Genomic DNA, 21,876 nt, shown 5'->3' with positions numbered 1-21,876 from the left:
TAAATGAGCAAGAACAACTGTTTGTGATCTGGTAGCAGCCGTGCAGTCTTTTCAGAGGATGTTGGACATTTTCCAAATGGATCTCCAACAGAACTGTACACACTTTCCAGCCATGAAACAAATTCAGGGTGACAGAGCGGTTTATATTATATCATGTTATGTTCATGCAAAAACTGATTACAAACTTCAGTGACTGTTTTGATAACTTTAGCCTTGCGGAACAGCTCCACCTTTCTGGTCAAAAATGTCATCAAATTTTCACAGGGAGCTAAACAGATCTAGAAGTGGGTTGATACTGGATATCTACAGATGGAACTTATTGATCTGCAAACAAATTTGATGTTGAGAGAGCAGTATGGAGTTTGTGACCTTGCCACCGTCTGGCTACAGACTGTACCTGATACTGTTTTCCCCGGGCTTACCAAAGTATCGGCACACACCTCTACCATGTTTGGCTCCACATACAGCTGTAAATCAGCATTGTCAACAGATAAAATTATTAAAACTAAACACAGTTCAAAAATGAGCATTGAACATTTAAATGTCTGTTTGAGAATGGTGCTGACCCCATTCATCTCAAGGTTCAAAATGCTAGCAGAAAAGGCTAAAGCCAATTTCTCCCACTGATTGAGGGACGCATAGACAATGGATGTAAATGTGATCTGTGATTTCTTTAAGCTAAGAGGTTTGTGTTAAAGTCATTGTTAAGCTCAGTTCAGCCCAAAAGAACACTTTAATTAGTTTTCTTTTGAGGATGTTATATTATTATGGACTGAAACTAATGTATTATATTGTAAATTTAGAGATACAGAGTTTACTGTGCTTTGTTTTTCGTTCATTGTATGTTTGTCCAACACAGGCATTGTATTTATCCCTGATTGAGTTTATGAATGATTTTGTATTGTACTAAAGCAACCTGGAGGGCAGAAGAGGACATTATTCAAAATTGTTTTGTTAAGTATTACTTATAAAATGCTAAAAACATGTTACTGCAAGACTGATAACATTTTATACTTTATTCAATAAAGCTGTTAACTAAATTGATGTCTTTAGACTAGAATAAAGGATGAACTGTATTTGAAGATATCCAATTGTTTGGACCTCAGTAGGAGAGGAGAATTGACTCACTGGACCTCTTGCCGTTTTAGTTGAATAGTTCTGCAATGCCGTGTGGAAATACACAAGCTGTATATCTACTGGCCATTCTACAGCTAAGTCAGTGCTGGGCCAGCCAATTATTCTACTGTTTCTTTATCGGAGATGACTTTTCCATAGGCAGGTAAACAACTTACCTGTTGTTAGTCATTAGTATTAAAATATAAGTAATATGATAGTTATAAACGGTTACTAACCCTCCCCTGTTCTGTTTCTCTTTGTAGGTATCCTCATGTGGCACTTTATGCCACTGCTCCACTGCCAAGTTGTTTACCTGCCTATGGAAAAGTCATCTCAGATAAAGGATCACTGGAATCATTAGGCAGAAGGGTCCTTTCATTCAGATTGGCCAGCTCAGCACGGGCTTAGCTGTAGAACAGGCCAGTATAGGGAGGTGGCTAGTTGGCTGATGTCTCCAGGACTCTGAGTGTGTCTAGCTTGTCTGATTCCTTGTCAACAATCTGAACATGGTTCTGCAATTAGCTGATATTGTTTTTGATTTATATTAATTCTTTTCTATTTTGTTTTGATATATCTGAACAAATCTGTATCCTCATATGTGGTAGTTCTGTAGTCAATAAATGGTATAATCTATTCATTTTGCCTTGAGAGTTGAGAGGAGAGCTGTACAAGAACAAAGTAGTTTGTACTATTGTATTGTATTTCTGAGGTGACAATGATTGACTGGTAATCTAGATCTGTAGAAAGGATTACTTGGGTTCTGTTTTGTGTATTGTATTTACCCCTTTTTATGACACCCAATGCACACCCAGCCTACATGGAAAGGGGTCTCATTCTGTGTTGTCTTTCCCAAAATTTTTTGCATTTTCTTTTTCCCTACAAGATTTAAATTATCATATAAGTAGCATTAGCAATGGAAAACTACTGACGGGAAGTCTAAGAAGATCATACACCAAGTTTATATAATGACAGAAAAACACATGGTACTAATACTCATGGTTGCCAACAAAGGTTTTGGCAGCTAATAAATTATCTTAATCCACTTTATTGAGAATATGGAAGAACTGAAAAGCCATTCAATACAATCGCACTCACCACAGACTTAAGGACTGTATCAACAAGTGAGAATTTAATAAAAAGTAATGTGCTACTACCTATGTGTTGACTAACAGATAAAAATTAGTACTAACACAGATAAAAAATGTTACAGCAAAGCATACAGCTGACAACATTGTCTAGTTACTATTCAAAAGTTATAGTGTGTATTCATGATAGTAAAACATTGCAGCTACTAATTCACTCAGTGTGAACCAGACCTCAGTTACATGTTTTATTGAAGACTACAAGTCACATTCAATGGCCAGTGTAATATGTATCTTAACTGTGACGAGTGGCTATCTGATTACACCCAGAAAACTGATCTTGCCAGGGATGCTTTCAACACCTTGACCTGACAATTAAGACTCTATACATACTTAACTCTCAAGCATGTCAATATATGTACCCCTTTCTAAAACATTAATTCCAAAAATAATTATTTTCAGTAGGAAACAGTAGAAATGTGATAAATTTTTACTTAAAAAATATGAAAAAATGTTTAATTAAGATATAAATAAAACATTTCTGAGGAAATGTGCTCTTGCATTATGTTCTATGTAAATAAGCAGGGTTTCTGTATTTAACCATTAACAGTTATTATTCTTCACAAAGTGAGTTGATTATCGAGTGTGAAATGTGATCAAAGCTTGCATCCCTAATTTTCAAGCTACACTTTTTCTCTTAAGGACACACTTAAGGACCTATAAGTGTAAATGGGGCAAGCTTTGAAGGACAATTGGAAATGAACATATACATATACTGTATACATATATACACACACACACTAGCAAAATACCCGCGCTTTGCAGCGGAGAAGTAGTAGTGTTTTAAAGAAGTTATGAAAAAGAAAAGGAAACATTTTAAAAATAATGTAACATGATTGTCAATGTAATTGTTTTGTCACTGTTATGAGTGTTGCTGTCATCAAGGATTTGATTATCATTATTTGTTTCAATCAGGTTCGTATTTGGAGGATGTGTTGTGTTGTGTGCAAGTTACATTCCGTGTTTGTCAACCGTTGTCAAAGTGTTCACTACCCAAATTGGTACTCGTGTATCTAAGATGTTTAACAGGCATTCCCGGTATTAAGTTGTGGATTTGCCTGCGAATATTTAGTGGCAGCGTGTCTATGAACTTAATTTAAACTTAAGCTTTGTATATTGATATGTCTACAAAGGCTTGTTAAGCTTCAGAGGGTTGTTCCTTTCCTACTGCATCAATAAACAGTTCGTCTTCCTCTTTATCTGAGACATCACACACTGCATGCACGGGTTTACCTTTCCCAGTCCTGAAAACTTTAGCGAAGTGGTTCAATTTACCACATTTTTTGCACTGTCTTCCTTTAGCCGGACATTGACTTTTTCCACCGTGTGCTTTGTTTCCGCAGTAGCTGCACTTATAAATATGCTTGTATGCGTCACTCGCTTCATATTCTTTTGCTGCCTTCTCAATTGTGTAATGCGTTATTCGTTCAGCGCTCTTTGGAGCTCTTGCTTGTTGTCTGCGTACTGCGTTCACAGTCAGTTCACGTGAGCCGCTTGGAGTACATGCATCAAAGGTTCTCAGCTGTGCTTGTGCTATCTCGTGTGATCTTGCGATGTCCACAGCTTTATTTAATGTTAGCTCAGACCCGGCACTTAAAAGATTGTTGTGCCAAACAATATTCTATCCCTGACCATCTCATCTTCGTTTGCATAAGCACAGTCCTTCACCAGCAATTTTAACTCCGTTACAAAGTGATCAAAAGTCTCATTTATACCTTGCGTCTTCTCATTAAACTTGTATCTTGCGAATATTGTATTTGTCTGATCACCTCGATAGACATCTCACCACCCAAATCGCTACTCGTGAATCTAAGATGTTTAACAGGCATTCCCGGTATTAACTTTTTGATTTGCCTGTGAATATTTAGCGGCAGCATGTCTACTGGATTGCTGCTGATGGACGGCCTTATATGGGCAGGCACTCAATTATGTGGGAGGTGTGAGTATGGGTGACGCAACTCCGCCTCACACAGCGACCAAGCTGCAGGCTATGGCCGTATATATGTACGTAAGTAGGATTCAGTTATAAATGTATATATATATATATATATATATATATATATATATATATATATATATATATATATATATATATATATATATATATATATATATATATATATATATATATATATATATATATATATATCTATCTATCTATCTATCTATCTATCTATCTATATATATATCTATCTATCTATCTATCTTCTAGATAGATAGATAGATAGATAGATAGATAATATATATATATATATATATAGTGAGACATGCCCGATCACAACCAGACTGAGAGCACATCTTTATAAACCTCACTTTTATTTACAATCCCACACAGTACACAGTGCTTCCCAGCACTAACCACCTTTACTCCAGGCCTCTCTTCAAATGTCCATGGACCACCTTTCCTCTCTCCACGGAAGCTTCGTCCCACTCCCGCTCCCGACTCTAGCTCCCAGACTGTAGGAAGGTGGGTCCTTTTATTCTTACTCGGATATGCTCCAGGTGCTCCATCTGATGACACTTCCTGGTGTGGCGGAAGTGTCAGGCAAACACTCGGAAGCACTCCGGGTGTCCCTGGAAGGATTATCCTCCATGTTCCCAGGTATGGCTTAAGTAGATGCTTCCCGGGCCCTTTGAGACTCGGGGCTCCCCCTGGCCCCAATGGGCTTGAGCCTCCTTGCTCCACTCCCATGGTCCTCTCCCGATCCAGGGTGGTTGCCCCCTCGTGGCCCAGAGAATATACATGCCACCTCCTGGTCCTTCCAGGCGTCCCGGCTGGGTCTTGCCCCGAGCCTTTTGCGACATTATATATATATATATATATATATATATATATATATATATTTTTTTTACATATATATAAATAAATAATTTTTAATGTAGGTAGATCATTTTGATCTGGTCATTTTAAAAGCAGCTCACAAGCCGAAAAAGTGTGGGCAACCCTGGTCTAGACTCATAAGAATGCCTGTAACAAGTTCTGCCAAAAACATGATCTGACTTTTGCTTGAATAAGTATGACTTGCAAAAAAGGGAATCTCAGTAACCAAATTTTGTGGAGAACATCTCCTTAAGGGTGCCAAGGGAAACGAGTGGACTACACCTGAAAGTTCGTTCTTCGACATGCCACATTGAACTGTTCTTTGAAGGCTTGGTATAATTAAAATACTTAATATCTTTATCTTGATTAACTAGAAGCTTAAATACAGTAAATGGTATACATCCAAACAACATATTTATTTTTCAAATTTAACTTTCTGTACAACAATATTAAGCCTGGCTAAAAGTATTGATTTTCAGATTATTCATTATTTTTCATTTAGACAATTTGATATTAATTCTCCAAGTCTCAAGATCAATCTTATGAATATCTATCCTGCTCAATTACTTACTATATGTAGATTTTTGCTTAGCTTCGTTTTTGGTGTCTGATCCAGTAGATGTCGCTAATGTGCCTGTTAAGGCTTTCTACGGAAATAGCACTTTACTATCTAATCAGCACCTTCAACACTTAAATGGGAGATGTGGACTTCCTATGGATTCATACGGTGCGTTGGTAAAGATCAACTGAATTAAAGTAAAGCTGTATGTACGCTTTCAAGAGTTAAGTATTTTAACACAAAAAATTTTAGAAATTATTATCCTAACATCACCCATAAGCATAATCTCAGTCAAGTAGAGCATAAACAATTCACACTTGAGATGGTAGGTACTGCCAAACTTCCATTTAATTTACCTTATTCCCAATAAATAACAGAATCAATAGCAGTTTTCATCTGTAAAGACATGAGACCCTACAACATTGCTGAAAACGAGGACTTTCCACAAATGATGCAGGTTTTTGAACTGCGGTATGCTATACCAACAAGAAAGCAAACAAGTGAAGTTATTATACTTAGGCTTTATTAAGATGTTAAGCAAAGCATTGCCACTTCTCTCAGGTCAGCAGGGAGAGCAGCCCTAACTTGTGACAGCTGAATGAATGTCCAGGGCAGCAGATTCCTATGTGACAATGAAACGTCACTACATTAAAAAAGTCGCTGGCTGTTGTTCCATTTCTAGTATTTCCAATGAATATTTCATCACGTGACCGCATCAATCACAAGTTTGTGTGTTGGTCCAATAAATGTTGCTTCTCATTAAGTGCGTGGCTAGCTGTGCTGCTATGGTGGAAAAAGTCTGCAACACACCTTATCCGGCCAAGCAACCGTACCATTGTTGGAATATTCAGAGCAGCCTGGATACCAAAGTGAACTTGTGCACAAAGCAGCTAACGTGAATATCTCCATAAGCTGCACTATATGAATCTCATTAGTGCCATTTTCAGTAATGATGGCTGTTTCTTTTAATGTTCCAATCATTCAGTCATTTTAAAACACTTTGTTTTTGTCTGAGGAGGAAGTGTAAAGACACATTTTCAAAAACTGACTAATGCGACTGTTACATGTAAGCAACTGAGGATGTGTAACCTGTAGAATTACAGAAAGACACAAGTCTTCACACTGTATCTTTAATTTCAACTAATTCAAGATTATTTTAAATGTCCAATAGGGGAATACATTTGGCTAACAGTTTAGTTGAAGGGTGTCTACATGGAGATTCAAGTAATGTCTGATTATTTTATAATAATATTATTCATAAGATGATATACATGTTTTGTAAAGTAAATGCCATTGCATTAAAACAAGGTGCCCCCACACCCATAATATTTGTGGAATCTGATGTGGGACTGGCAATACATATGTTAGTTAAAATATGGTGTATTTTAAATGAGTGCTTTGTTGTATATATTTTTTTTAATAACCACCCAGCTTTTCAACTAGGACATTACTAGTAGGAAGCCAGATCTGTGATCAGGACAGCTGGCATGTGCATCTTAGTATTCATGTTCACTCCAAAGAGTACAAAACTGCTTTTAAGGAAGAGGGACTATCATCAAAAGTGACAGACTGTTTAGTGAAACTAGTTTAATTATGTTTGAAAATGTTCCAAAATAACTGATTACTTTCGAAACCAGTGAAGATATCCTGTGTTATAATGCTTGAAGGTGTCTTAATTTCTGCCTTACATGTTAAGACACCAGTGCAGTATAAATAAAATAAAAAAAAAAAGTATGTTTATATATTTTTCTTTTTTGTTATTATGGAAGAGAAACTGTAACCAGTAGCTGAATATCTTTCTATTATATAAAAAAAATCTTGGATCGAGACGTGACCTTCTCGGAAAGACACTTTGATGTCCCGTGAGATCAACCAATTTAAAACAAGCTCATGGACTTCTAACCTCTCAGTTGTTGGAATGTTTTTGGCAGACACACTTCATGTGCTCTCAGCTCTTAAAGAAGTTCTAGATGGCACGTCAACGACTAAGCCAAGAAGAAAGAGCATCACGTCGAAAAGAGACCCAAAAGCATTGGAGAGGAAAGAAGGCAAAAAAAAAAAAAAACAAAAACAAAAAAGAACAATAATAATCTATGTGCAAATTGTGAAAACTAGGAAAGTAACAATCAGCCCGGACCAAGAGGTATTGAAAACCACGTAGGTTCAATCGGGATCAGAAATAAAAGACTTCATAAAGACGTTCAAAAACGTTGGCACGATACACATGCAGAGCAGGTCAGAGATTATGAAAGCAGTGGAATTCGAAAGGTTCAAAAAAAATGTTGGCGCGATACACATGCAGAGCAAGTTAAAGAATATTAAAGTAGTAAAATTCGAAAGTAGCAAATAAAAAAAAAGGAGGTAAAGATCTCATTAGCACAAACGGAAATTATTACTCAGTCAAATAATGGAACAGCAAAAAGAGATTGAATATATGGACAAAGGTGATATATCAGAAGTATGTAGATATTGTAAGGCTTTAATAATAGACAGATAAATATGCTTGCTTTGGCAATGATGCCACTAAGACAAGCATTTAAAATACTGTACATGTTATTCATGCATGCATCAGTCAAGATATGAGCCAGCCCTAGAGCAGCCAAACATGCTGCTGACCTTGTCCAGACAATGAGAATTCGATGCAAATAAAAAGGAAAGGAAAAAATGCCTTATAATATGCTATGCATATGAACCACAATCCCTGCAACAACTCATTTGAAAACTGATAAAAAAATAAAAGAAACAAGACACCACACACCCGCACATCATCAATATGTGCATATCTTTTCTGACTGTGTGCACATTTACAATGAAACAGTATTTACTATAATACTGATGGTAAATTATAAAAGTAAAATAAGTTTTATATAGCAAACTTAAAGCTACTGCCTAACTTAAAGAAACTAAACTACCTGCAAAAAACAAAATAATATACTAAAATTCTGTAAAAACAACTCCAGCACAGGGCAATTAAAGCCATATAATGAATAATAAAAAAGCATAAATCATACCTTCTGTTCCTCCCGTTCTGTTGCATTGTGGCATTTCTCAATCTTCCACTGTCTTAAAAAGTCCCGAAGATATCCGAAGAGTGTCAGAATACCATAGCCCATGTACGTGAGAACGGCAACCAACATAGGAGTCTCTTCAAACGATTCTTTAAACGGTCGCTTATATATTCCTCCATTATGACAGATATGTGAAGACTAAAATAAAAAATATATCAATAGTAAATAGCAAAACAAGGCCGCATTTAGCTAGTAATGAACCTAAATATCATAAAATGTTTGTTAAATAAGATTCTCTTTAATTCCATTCCTCATGAATTACAATTTTAAATGTTTAAGCTGAAAAATATCAACGCCAATGCTTTCAGACATTAGATTGCACATGACCTGACAAACAAAATTAAAATAAAAACTTGCCTGTCCTAAATAAAAATAAAACACATACATTAAATTCAAAACAGATACCACTAATGGATTATTTTATTAACCAGACAATATTTGTTAGAGCTTCTTCAGGTCAAATAAACAAATGTTATGAACCTATTAGATTTTAATTTGGTAATATTCATTGTAAACTGTGAAACAAAAGGGGCAGCCCTAAGTACTCGGGTACGAGACGAATACCCACTGATGGAAGAGATGGGAGGGGTGGGAGAAATAGTTGACTAATATTTCTTTAAAAGCATGTTGCTGAAGGTAAAAAAAAAACATTATTCTATATGCTGCTATTAATTACACTTTAAAAGACAGTAGCCTACAAAAATCACAGCCGTGTCCATTTTACTATTTTTGCATAGCCCAAGTGTATCCCTTTAATCCAAACAGGAAGAAGAGATTAAGCAGTGGATTGACTGTGTGTGGGCTCCCCACATGTGTCTTCAAAAAACATACTGTTTACTAGGCTAACTAAACAGTATGGCTATAGCCTTTTTGTTTTAGTGATAACAATAAAAAAAACATACAAAACCAAAGGTTTGCCTTACGATTGACTTTATCACACTGAAGACATATTTTCTGATGGTATACTCTGTGACAGGCACAAAATAAAGATTGATTATTTACTGGCTTGAATGGATTGAAAGATGGGTTTAGTAGGATATATTAAACCTTACTGTAACTGATTTTTCATGTTGACACGGATCAGAAGAAAGCATAAACGTAATTATTAGAAATGTGAAAAATAAGTCAGAAATAGGTAAAATTACAGAAACAAGTTGCAATTAGCCCACTTGGACAAGTTTGCTGTTGCACTAAAAACAAACAAACATTATACATTCAAGAAGCTAAATGACAAGAAAGCAATTGAAACATGACTAGAAACAAAAAGGTATTAGGGGAAATTGGCACGACCGGCTGAAGTATTAACTTTAGTTAGTTAAAAGTCTGTAGGTGAGTGTATGCTGTATCAAGTAACTGTTGAAAGCAGAAACTATCACGCTCTTATGTTGAAGTAGTGCCCAGTATTGGAGTGTAACTTTCACACCTCTTGTACTTTTGGCTCTTAAAAGTAAACAGCCTGAGATACATTTATGTTTAATTTCTAAAGTAATGTTAACAATTTTAGGTTTTAACTACTGTGCAAGATGTGTGTTGTTCTGCCCTCAAGCATGGTACTCAATAATTAAATCCACATTTTATGCGCTATTAAGCTTAACATTTTTTAAAACGTGCCCTGTCCAGGGTTTCTTCCTGCCTTGTCCCCTATGCTAGCTGGGTTGCAACCCTGGCCTGGATTAAGTGGGTTATAAAATTACATGACACTGTTAAAATGGTAAAATTCAAACCCATGTAAACTTTTAATATATTATAAATTTAGTAAAATTTGAAACATGGGCTAAAAAGCAAGTTTAACTTATGAATGCTAAAAAACTTCCCTCCTTTCATGTGATTACTAACACACAAACACAATCTATTCATATAAGCATGTGACAAATCATACCTCATTAACAAATACCACTCAACTGAAAACGAAAGAAACTGATGCAAGAATGGTGCTTCTTGAACTAAAAAAAAAAAAGATAAATCTTATGAAATATTTTAATAAATTGTAACATATTTTGCAAAAGTCCAGCAGAACAAGCTGCAAAATATGTAAAAAGTAAGACATTGGACTACAAGGGTCTGGAAGTAAACACTCGTGACTCAAATAAAAACGCTTCTTTTCACAAGGGAGCACAGCTTCATAACAGTCTGACATGTCAACATTTGGTTTGTCTCAGATGGCAGTATAACAGCAGAGGCTAATTATGATCCAGCACAGCATGCAAACTTTCATGGCTTCTCTGTCTCACAAAAACAAACCAATAATAATAATAATAATAATAATACCTACAGTGTACCAGCATTTCATATAAACTGCCATGGCATAAACACAAGAAGGCACTAACAATTTTACAAAAACAAAGCATTTATTGATGAGAACAATCACTCTGATATTTTTTCACCATCAGTGGAAATTTGGAAGCAATTCATTGTATTGGTATAAAATACACTGCGTTGGCATTCTCACAGAGGACAAAGTGCTATCAAAATGTATTGCTTTGCTTCTACAATCCCAAAAATGGCACCAAGCTAACAAAATCAATTACCTCAACAATTCCAGTGACATTGTTTTTGCTAATGTTAGTACTGTTGAAAATATTACAAAATGATCTGTCCAAATTTTAGTCAATGATTTCTTAGAAAAAGCTTGATACAACATGTGCGATTTATAGACATTGTCAGTTAAAAAACAAATAGCCTGGCATGCTACAAACTAGGAATATTTTTTGCCTCTGGCCGCCAGAAGTACTTGAAGGATAAAGTCTCCACTATGCATCACAGGTCTCCCTCTTCATGTCATAAAGCAAGACCCATGAGAATTTTAAGTAGCAGAAACTTTAACTAAAACATTTATCTGTGGCGTTTACTTATGTCCTGACTGTGTACGGATCATCTTTACAACGTGCTAAAACTTTCACACAACCTTTATCAGTATTTCAGAATGGAACAAAGTTTAAAATATTTTAGAAACAAAGGCCAGAAAATTCTTTTTTGTTTCACTGTATGTACTATTTCTTTTAGCATTTCAGTCAAATACAAGAACCTGTATTCAGATCTCCCAAAGTGCAAACCATTATGTATACAAGTACACATGCACTATGAATAAGCTAGAAACAACAGGAACTTTTGCTGAATCAGGTCACTTTTTTTTTATAAATTAGTGTCCTGACTTTTTTTAAATACTCTTAAAGAACAAATGTTACAGGAGCATCAGATTACAGAAAAAAAAATGTGAACAGAATAAGCGTCTAATGATTTTTTCAATTAGAACCATTCTGGTAATCAAAAGGTACAGATTTGTTTGAATAGCATTTGTTCAACAGATGAAGCTAAACAAATATGGAAATCACTTCAGCAAACACTTCAAATTCTCACAAACCAATTCAATTTGTTCCACCATAAAAAAAATCAAGTATCCAAGTGCTGAAAATGAAACTTAAAATATGAGATTTTGTGGGAAACAAACATACACATTATATGCTCCTTTTTAGCTGCAATATGTTAACAGATGTTGCCTGTTTCTACTGCCATAGGTGCCGAGTAGAAACCATTCAGCTGCACGACCGACGTACAGAAGCACAGCCATGGTATGTTGAAAGGGGGAAAGCCCTTGTGCTATTCCGACAGTCGAGTTAAAATCCTAAAAGCTGTGCAGAGCAAAGAACAAGAAAAGGCAGACAGAACAGAAGTGAATCTAAATGGCTCCACTTTTCGACACATTACCCAATAAAACAGGATGCTCAGAAAGTTCCATAATGCACTAACGGTGGTTATTGAAGTTTAGACATGGCTAAAAATGAAGAGATTCACTCACTGGGCTTTGTTGTTTGCCACTGGTCCAGAAGCTCCGAGTTCAGAAGTTGGAATACCAACTCTTCTGCTATGAGGCAGTGTAGCCAAGACACCATAAACTGAAAAGGAAGGTCAGTTTTCAGGAAGCTTAAGAATGAGCAGAACAACTGCCAGTTTTGTTATTTAACAGTACCAGAACCTGTACAGACAGATTGATACCTGTGTCTTCCTCCTCCCATAACTTTAAAAAGGAAATAGTGGATGTGGAAAAAATGGATAGATGGAGGTGCCTCTTTATGTAGAAATAAAAGGGATTTTTTAAAAACAATCCTCCGGTTTCTCAGTCTAAATGTAGGAATAAATTAGGCATGCCGTAACTTGACAATATGAAAAATATTACTAATCAGCATTTATCTAGTGTTCAAGAGTGTTAAAAATGAAAAGGTCTGAACTCCAGTGTTTACTCAGTTCTTACAAATAACAATGTCATCATATACTTCAGATTTGTCCTGAACTGTAACGTGGCAATGTAAAGAAACCCTAAACATTTAAATAGCATCTCAGTGACTCAATGTTTTGTAACCAAATGAAGACACCAATGATACAAATCTTGGAGCATTTTGGGGTGCACAGCCTGCTCTCAAAACAGTACACATGTCAACAGCCTTAGGGAAGAAAAAAAAATTACAATTCCCCAGTAACAGGAGAGTGTATTTTTTTGTATGAATACGTGCTATATAAATAAATGTTGATTGATTGATTGTATGGAAAGACATCTTCCATCTCTACAATTGTTCCAGCACTGCCATTGTTATTTACTGCATTCCAACTAATAATTTAACCAAGAAGGTCCAGTTGAACAATCTAAATTGAAAATACATAATCAAAGCATAAATGAACCATTTCAATAAAATAAAGTCAGAAAATCTATAAATTGTGTGGGGAACAGCCCAGACTCAGGCAGGTAGACATGATGATTTGCACCACCACACGTTTATTTACAATATTTACAAGTGTTGAACACGCACACCCCAGTGCCACAGCACCAATCACCCCTTAAGTCCTGGCCTTTCCACAATGTCTTCTCTTCTTCTGACCGCCTCCACTCCTCTCCTCCGAGCTCTGTCTTTCTCCTCTCCCGACTCCAGCCATTGTATGAAGGGAGGCGGTCCCTTATATACATGCCCGGATGTGCTCCAGGTGCTTCCCGACACTCTTCCGCCAGCACTCCCCTGTGTGGCGGAAGTGCCGGCTGCGCACCTGGAAGCACTCCGGGTGTCCCCGGTCCTCTTCCCCGCCAGCACTTCTGGGTGTGGCGGAAGTGCTGAGGTCCAGGGTTCCAAAGGCAGCGGGGCGTCCCCTGGCGGTGACCACGGGCCCCTACAGGGTTGAGCTTTAATGCTCTGTACCCATGGCCCCCAAAACAACCAGGGTGGCCACCCCCTCATGGTCTGGAGGAGGTGCAAGCCCCCCTCCGATCCTCCTGGCCGTCCCGGCTGGGTACCACCCCCAGCCGCTCGCCACAATTGTTTCTCTGGAATAATCAGTAGCATTTCCACTAGATGTACGCAAAATGTGAAAACAACGGACTGCTCAACAATACCAGTTTAAGTGAAAATGACAGAGTGATCATTTATGAAATTATTAACCATAATTTGAATGCAAAATTAAAGTGAATAAAATTAATATTGATCTACCGGTCACTGAGGCTCAGCCAGGTCTATCATGTATTTGCTCAGAGTATCACAAACATAGGCCAAACCAACTATTGATTACAATAGACAGGAAACCATTACCTTAAAAAATGATTAGCCATGACGTGTTAAAACCTTTAACTGATTTATTTAAACCTTATCAAAAACCAGGCACAGTAATACAAACAAGAGGAGGAGAACCACACACATTGTAGAAATTAACTTATATACAGCCATATGAAAATGTTTGGGAAACCTTCTTAATTCTTTGGATTTTTGTTTTTCATTGGCTGAGCTTTCAAAGTAGCAACTTCTTTTTAATATCTGACATGCCTTATGGACACAGTAGCATTTCAGCAGTGACATTAAGTTTATTGGATTAACAGAAAATATGCAATATGCATCATAACAAAATTAGACATTGCATAAATTTGGGCACCCCAACAGAGATATGACATCAATACTTAGTTGAGCCTCCTTTTGCTCACCGTCCTCCTGTAGCCTCTGATGAGTGTCTGGATTCTGGATGGAGGTATTTCTGACCATTCTTCCATACAAAATCTCTCCAGTTCAGTTCAATTTGATTGCTGCCGAGCATGGACAGCCTGCTTCAAATCATCCCATAGATTTTCGATGATATTCAAGTCAGGTTATTGTTCCAGAACATTGTACTTCTCCCTATGCATGAATGCCTTTGTAGATTTCGAACTGTGTTTTGGGTCATTGTCTTGTTGGAATATCCAACCCCTGCGTAACTTCAACTTTGTGACTGATGGTTGAACATTATCCTGAAGAATTTGTTGATACTGGGATGAATTCATCTGACCCTCGACTTTAACAAGGGCCCCAGTCCCTGAACTAGCCACACAGACCCACAGCAGGATGGAACCTCCACCAAATTTGACAGGAGGTAGCAGGTGTTTTTCTTGGAATGCGGTGTTCTTCTTCTGCCATGCAAAGCACTTTTTGTTATGACCAAATAACACCATTTGTATCTCATCAGTCCAAAGCACTTTGTTATAAAATGAATCTGGCTTGTCTAAATGAGCATTGACATACAACAAGCGACTCTCTTTGTGGCGTGAGTGCAGAAAAGGCTTCTTCCTCATCACCCTGCCATACAGATGTTCTTTGTGCAAATTGTGCTGAATTGTAGAACGATTTACAGATACACTATCTGCAGCGAGATGTTCTTGCAGGTCTTTGGAGGTGATCTGTGTGTTGTCTGTCACCATTCTCACAATCCTGATCATATGTCACTCCTTTATTTTTCTTGGCCTGCCGGACCGGAGGTTTAACAGCAACTGTGCCTGTGGCCTTCCATTTCCTGATTCCATTCCTTACAGTTGACACTGACACTTTAAACCTCTGAGATGGCTTTTTGTATCCTTCAACTAAACCATGAGACTGAACAATATTTGTTTTCAGATCTTTGGAGAGTTGCTTTGAGGATTCCCATGCTGCCTGCCACTCTTCAGAGGAGAGTCAAAAGAAAGCACAACTTCAAATTGACCACCTTAAATACCTTGTCTCATGATTGGACACACCTGTCTATGAAGTTCAAGGCTTAACGACCAAACAATTTGGTGCTGCAATAATCAGTATTGAGCAGTGACAGGCATTCAAATCCGCAAAATGACAAGGGGACGCAAATTTTTGCACAGCCAGTTTTTCACATTTGATTTAATTTCATACAACTGAATACTACTTCACTAAAAATCTTTGTTCGAAAAACACCCCAGTACTGAGATGTTCCTAGGAAATGAAAGACATACCACTGTTATCTTTTTTGTTGAAAGTACAGTCAATTATTTTGCAGGCTGTGAGGGGTTCCAAAACTTTTTCATATGACTGCATTTACTAAAGAAGCCACTATATAAACTCAATTAGCACTAACTACCCCTATGATAGCCAAACATTAAAATAGCACTATCAAACACACTTAATTCAATCCAGGATGACAGAGGCCTACGGATTATCCTTGCTACATCAGACACAAGGTGGGTACCAACCCTGAACAGGGTGTCAGTCTTCAGGGACCCACACTAAGATGCATGACGTTTGTGGGAGCTGGAAAAAAACAGAGGACCTTCAGGAACTCTCACACAGACATGGAAAGAAAATGTAAACACCTGGGAGTGCTCTGTGACACCCTGTGTGGTGCAAGCACTTAATAAAACCATTCCATACCATTTACTAAGCCCACTTAATCATGATAATAAATACGTTACTTCAGCAACAACATAACTCTGAATATAAAAAGGGCAATACGCTACATTACATAGTACTTACGGATCATGAGCAATAGCATAAGAAAGTACACAAACAGGCATGGTATAAAAATGAGCAAGGTACAGTATACTGTTACAACAGTTTGGTATTGAGTAATAGAGTGTAGTTACACTATTGCAACATATACAACCACTGTGTAATTACAGTGCAATCACTGAAAAGAAGGAACATCAAATAAACTGTTGCTGAAACAGGCTTTATTTTAGTAGGTTCATTATCATACAATTGCACTTAAATTAATTCGGAAAAAATTCCATAAGTAATAAGAACAGTGCAAAGACTATACATAACGTCCTTAATCCCAACACAAATATCACTGCACAAATGAATGAAAACAGGTTCCTTCTACATTGAAAAACTTTTCTTATTAACTTTACCTCAATGGAACTTTCATTCTGATGCCCAAAACCAGTTGCATACAATTTAGGCAGAGCTTCAAAAATATTTAAATTAATACAGTGGCTGTCACACCTAAAGCAATCAAATAACTTACATCATATTAACATCTTGAGCACAGTATAAAGAATGTATTTACCAAAACATATACAACTTGCAATACCACTGATATATGTATTTTTTTTTTTTTTGTAAGAAATATTAACGCTTTGAAATCTCTTCAGTTTTTTTTTTTTTTGACCTGCACCACTGGACTCACTTGTATGAAAACACTCCCACATACAATATATCATTTGACTGGTCTCTTTGTCCAGGTATGCAAGACTTCAACCTTTTTTTGGGTCCCCCCCACAAACAGTTTTGGCCCTCTAGATACAAAAAAAAAAACTGTAGTCAATTGTTGGGCCATATTTTATGTAATTTATGAAATTACACTCTTATGATAAAGAGTAAACTTTTAAGTGTCTTCAGCAAAAATGATAAAACGACATAACATTTTGCATACCACATCAATTAACCCTAGGGATTCACCCCTATAATGGGATATGAGGGGTCAAAGTTGCTTTTTTTTGTTTTTAACAAAAAAAATTGGGATCAGGAATATAGGCATGTGGAATGCCATTTTATGCTATTTTGAGGTTGCTAATCATGAATATGATATTCTTATGTGCAATTCTTTACCAGTGGTCCAAGCCCTCTTAGAGGGTATCATTTTAGACTACTTTATGGTCAGTGATTACAAATACGTTATTTTTGATTTTTAATTCTAGCTAGCCCTTTATGGACTTCTCTGAGAGGGTAAAAAATTACAAATGTTAATTACAGCTGAGACTATTTAGTCTCTAAACATTTTAACCGGAGCACACATTTCATTTATTTCAAATAATGGATGCAACTCTTCTTGTTTATTATATAATTTCTACCTCATTAAGTTAAATTTAACACCCCAAATTAGGGTGGCTTATGTTATTTCAGACTATTTCACATTTTATTGTACCTTAAAGGCAAGCCTATTGTAGTAATTTAATAAAGGCATAAAATGCAATCTTACGCTTCTTTGACATTAGAGTTTAGCTGTCATGACAGCTGCACTCAATTTATTTATTTTAATTTTAAAGGCTAAAAATTAATATAAATGAAGAGAATGCAGGACTGACATTTTTTTTTTTTTTTTACACTCCGCATTCCTAAATGTTTATCCTAAATTTTGCGAACTTCTAAGCAGAGGTTTGGTTATAGTTAGTATTGGCTTTACAAGCTTTGAAAATTAGTGAAGTTAAACAGTTGGAATAGAACAGGACACACAAAGCTTAATCAAATCTTAAAATTTTCAAGTGCAAATTGTCCATAAAGATTTCTTAAAAATCATTACACTTATTTGAGAATTAGTGTGCAGAAGAGTTTTGACAATTAGTTAGACACATCGTACAGAAACTCTGAAATGCACAATAAAAAAAATTATGGGATAACCCCTGCTCTGTACATACATGAAAATATCTCATACATATGGGATACTTTTATGTATGTATAAGATGTTTTCACGTATGTACGGGATACCCGAAGCACCCTTTTGTAATTGTTTTAGTCTAACTTTATCCACTGTACGTAATTGAAATTATCTTAGATGTACGTAAAAGCATCTTGCACATACGTTAAAGTATCCCATACATCCAAGATACTTTGACGTACAGTACAGGCCAAAAGTTTGGACACACCTTCTCATTCAATGTGTTTTCTTTATCTTCATGACCATTTACATTGGTAGATTCTCACTGAAGAAATCAAAACTATGAATGAACACATGTGGAGTTATGTACTTAACAAAAAAAGGTGAAATAACTGAAAACATGTTTTATATTCTAGTGTCTTCAAAATAGCCACCCTTTGCTCCGATTACTGCTTTGCAAACTCTTGGCATTCTCTCGATGAGCTTCAACAGGTAGTCACCTGAAATAAAACCATTAAAACTTTTGGCCTGTACTGTATGTGCAGTTTGGAGCTTCTGTAACATCCTTTTATAAAAGCACAAAACATTTTTGAAATTTCAAAGATCATTTTTCTGCTAAAAACCTGAAGTTGATTTTTTTTTTTTTTAATTAAAATAATACTTCATCCATATATGAAAAATGCAAATATTAAACATGACCTGAAAACAAATAGCAGTCAGTTAAAGTCACTATCTGTGCCAAATTAACTGTCAAATGTTGTGCTTGGAAGTCTGATATATTAACTTAATTGCAGGTCAATTGACAACTCTAAATTGGCCAGGTATAAGCAGGAGTATGCACTGCATTGGGAATCCAGGGATCAGTTCCTGTGGTGTTGAACTTGTGTGCTGCCAGAATGGACTGCAGTCTTCCACAGCCTTGAATTGGATTAATGTGGGTACACAAATGGATAGCTGAATAAATGAAACATAAAATTAATGGGAACTATAAATGAAAACTTCAGGGCTAGATTTCTAAAAGGCACTGGAAATGTGTAAGGAGAAAGAAAGAAAAATACTAACGAGTCAATCTAGGTATTTCTTATACTGTAAGTACTAAAGAATTATTTCAGCAATCCACAGTCCAAAGACATGCAGGTTAGGTGCATTGGCGATTCTAAATTGTCCCTTGTGTGTGCATGGTGTGTGTGTGCCCTGCCCGGGGTTTGTTTCCTGCCTTGCGCCCGGTGTTAGCTGGGATTGGCTCCAGCAGACCCCCATGACCCTGTAGTTAGGATATAGCGGGTTGGATAATGGATAGATGGATGGATAGTCTGCTGGTGTATCTGTTACAGAAAAAAATTACACCACACATATACTAATTTGCAGCTTACTAAAAGGTGCAATAGCTATGTATGTATGTATGACAACATATTCTCAAACTTTCATAATCCAATTGGTGGAGGGGGTCACAGGGAGATGAAGCCTATACTTTCAGCAGTGGGCAGAAAGTGGGATATATTTATTAATTATACTGTGCAGTTTAAAAACAAGTAACGATTTGTTGCTTCTAAAAGTAAATAAATCCTTCATCATCATATTGGACAATAGATTTTTAAAGCCAAACAGAGACTATATGTCCAAAACAAACATGACAAAGTTGATAAGCGAATAATGCCAAGAATTTCCAACAAATCTAAAAATAAGCAAAAAGAACCTTTAAAGCTAGTGAAAACAGTGTAGCTAAATCCGGATGAGTTATCCGTGTTCCCTCTACCACTTGAACTTATCATGGAAAGAAAGATACACTCAAAACGTTTAAGGAATATAAATTAGCATTATATCGATCCATCTTCCAAACTGCCATTCTATTACATGGCTAAGGAGTAACGGTGCTTGTCCCAGCATAAGTAAGATCGGACCATCGCATATCGAAGTACACTCAACACGGGAATAAAAACAGAGCGACTAAGTAAAAACGTAATTTCCTTATGTTGTAACACGGCTTGCTACTAACTAGTAATGTGATTTAACTACAATGGAAACTGAAATCAATTTTCGAAAGTCAAAGTTACAATTCTCCCATATAGGGCGAAGACTTGTACAACAATTTCATCTGTCAAATTCATGGCATTGCAATCTCGCTGCTTCGCACGTGAGAGGAAAGCCTTCAGTTTCCTTCGAAGATGCGCTGCCCAAACTTCATAATTTTAACAAAATCCACATATTGCAGATTCACACACATAGCAATCACGTACACCTCCTTCCAGTAGGTCTTTAAATGCCAATCACATTTCAGTACAAAAGTTTTAACAACCCTGAAAGAATTTCAGCTCTTTCACTGTCAGAAGTAACATTTTAATCTTCATCAGCAGCTGGTCACGCTGTTAACTGCCACACCCAGGTAAATGAAACGTAACATAGGCGAGGGCAGCCTTCCATCTGCAATCGGACAGCCTCGTGCACATCAAGCATACGCCTTTAATTACTGTATTCCCATAAAGTATGAGGGACAGAAAGGTTGGGAGATAAAAGTGTTGCCAGCGACTTGAATATTGTAAAAATATTAAACCAGTAGTTTATTGAAACAAGTCCTGCGAAGCGCAAACCCTCCAACTGGCAGTATCCAGCATTTTTAACGACATAAGTATAAAGACATTAACTGCTTGCCTCACCTTTTCGTCTGAAGAACAGTACGAGTGCTGCTGATACAGATGGTTCTTCACACAGCCATTCATCCCCGGTTTCACCCCGTTAGAAGTACGGCAACAACCATTACCGTTCACCGGTTTCTTCACCGGTCCTTCAGTCATATTTAATACCATGAAAGCAATTTAAAAAAAGTGTATAGAGATCCTTCTATGATAGGGGGTTTCTTAGATTTATTAAATCGCGAATGTGTACTTCAGAGCCCGTTCCTAATGTTTCCCTCCCACCAAAAAAAAACAGGAAACCCGCTACACCGAAGAACTTGCGCGCAGAATCCCGGAAATACCCGCCCCTAGAAACTCAGAACAGCCAATCCGATCCCTGAGTTCACCCACTACAGGCACAGAAGGTTCAGTTTCACTCGGAAGGCGGGGTCTGGTGGGCGCGTCAGCCCGTAGAAGGCGAGGCCGTCGATGACGTCACACATGACTACTTTAACCTTCCCAAAGTGGGCAAAACCATTCCAGTCTGGATCATTTACCCAAATCCGTCTTTTTTTCACAACTTTGAAGTTTAACAATGCTGCTGATTCTGTACTGCTGGATCGCTTAGGGAAGATTTGTTTGCCAATCACTTTCCGTAATGTGTTTAAGCATCGGAATCGCTATTGGTGTCGTAATGAGCTGTCTTTCTGTAAACATAAACGCGAGCTAATGGGATTGAAGGTTTATTTTTCGGTTGTTAAATTTGTTGTGTCCATTCCATCTAAACGATTGTATATGTTGATATCCGGCTGTTATGTTCAGCGATTTCTGTAGTGGAAAAACAACTGCTTTTGTGTCTTTTTATCTGCTAAAGGACTTTTTAAAAAATCTCCAGCAAAATGTCCTGTAATACTGTGCTTTCCAGTATAGATTGTGGGGCCGCCCTTCATTGTGT

At 36.9% G+C, this 21,876-nt stretch overlaps 1 protein-coding gene across 2 annotated transcripts in view; it reads right to left on the bottom strand.

Annotated features, from left to right (window-relative positions):
* The window catches only part of sptlc2a (serine palmitoyltransferase, long chain base subunit 2a), an 87,628-nt gene extending 66,411 nt beyond the window's left edge, over window positions 1–21,217 (bottom strand). For both annotated transcript variants that reach the window (XR_005631232.1, XM_039741172.1), the window contains exons 1-2: window positions 20,964–21,217; window positions 8,650–8,844 (exon numbers count right to left, since the gene is read on the bottom strand). Coding sequence is in view for 1 of the 2 variants with exons in the window: in XM_039741172.1 (XP_039597106.1) it covers window positions 8,650–8,844; window positions 20,964–21,113 (345 nt within the window). In the remaining variant the exon portion in view is untranslated. The remainder of the gene's footprint in view (window positions 1–8,649; window positions 8,845–20,963) is intronic.
* Between the last annotated feature and the right edge of the window lie 659 nt (window positions 21,218–21,876).

The sequence above is a fragment of the Polypterus senegalus genome, chromosome 18, assembly GCF_016835505.1.
Source record: "Polypterus senegalus isolate Bchr_013 chromosome 18, ASM1683550v1, whole genome shotgun sequence".
Lineage (NCBI taxonomy): Eukaryota > Metazoa > Chordata > Cladistia > Polypteriformes > Polypteridae > Polypterus > Polypterus senegalus.
This window is presented reverse-complemented; position numbering and strand designations above follow the sequence as displayed.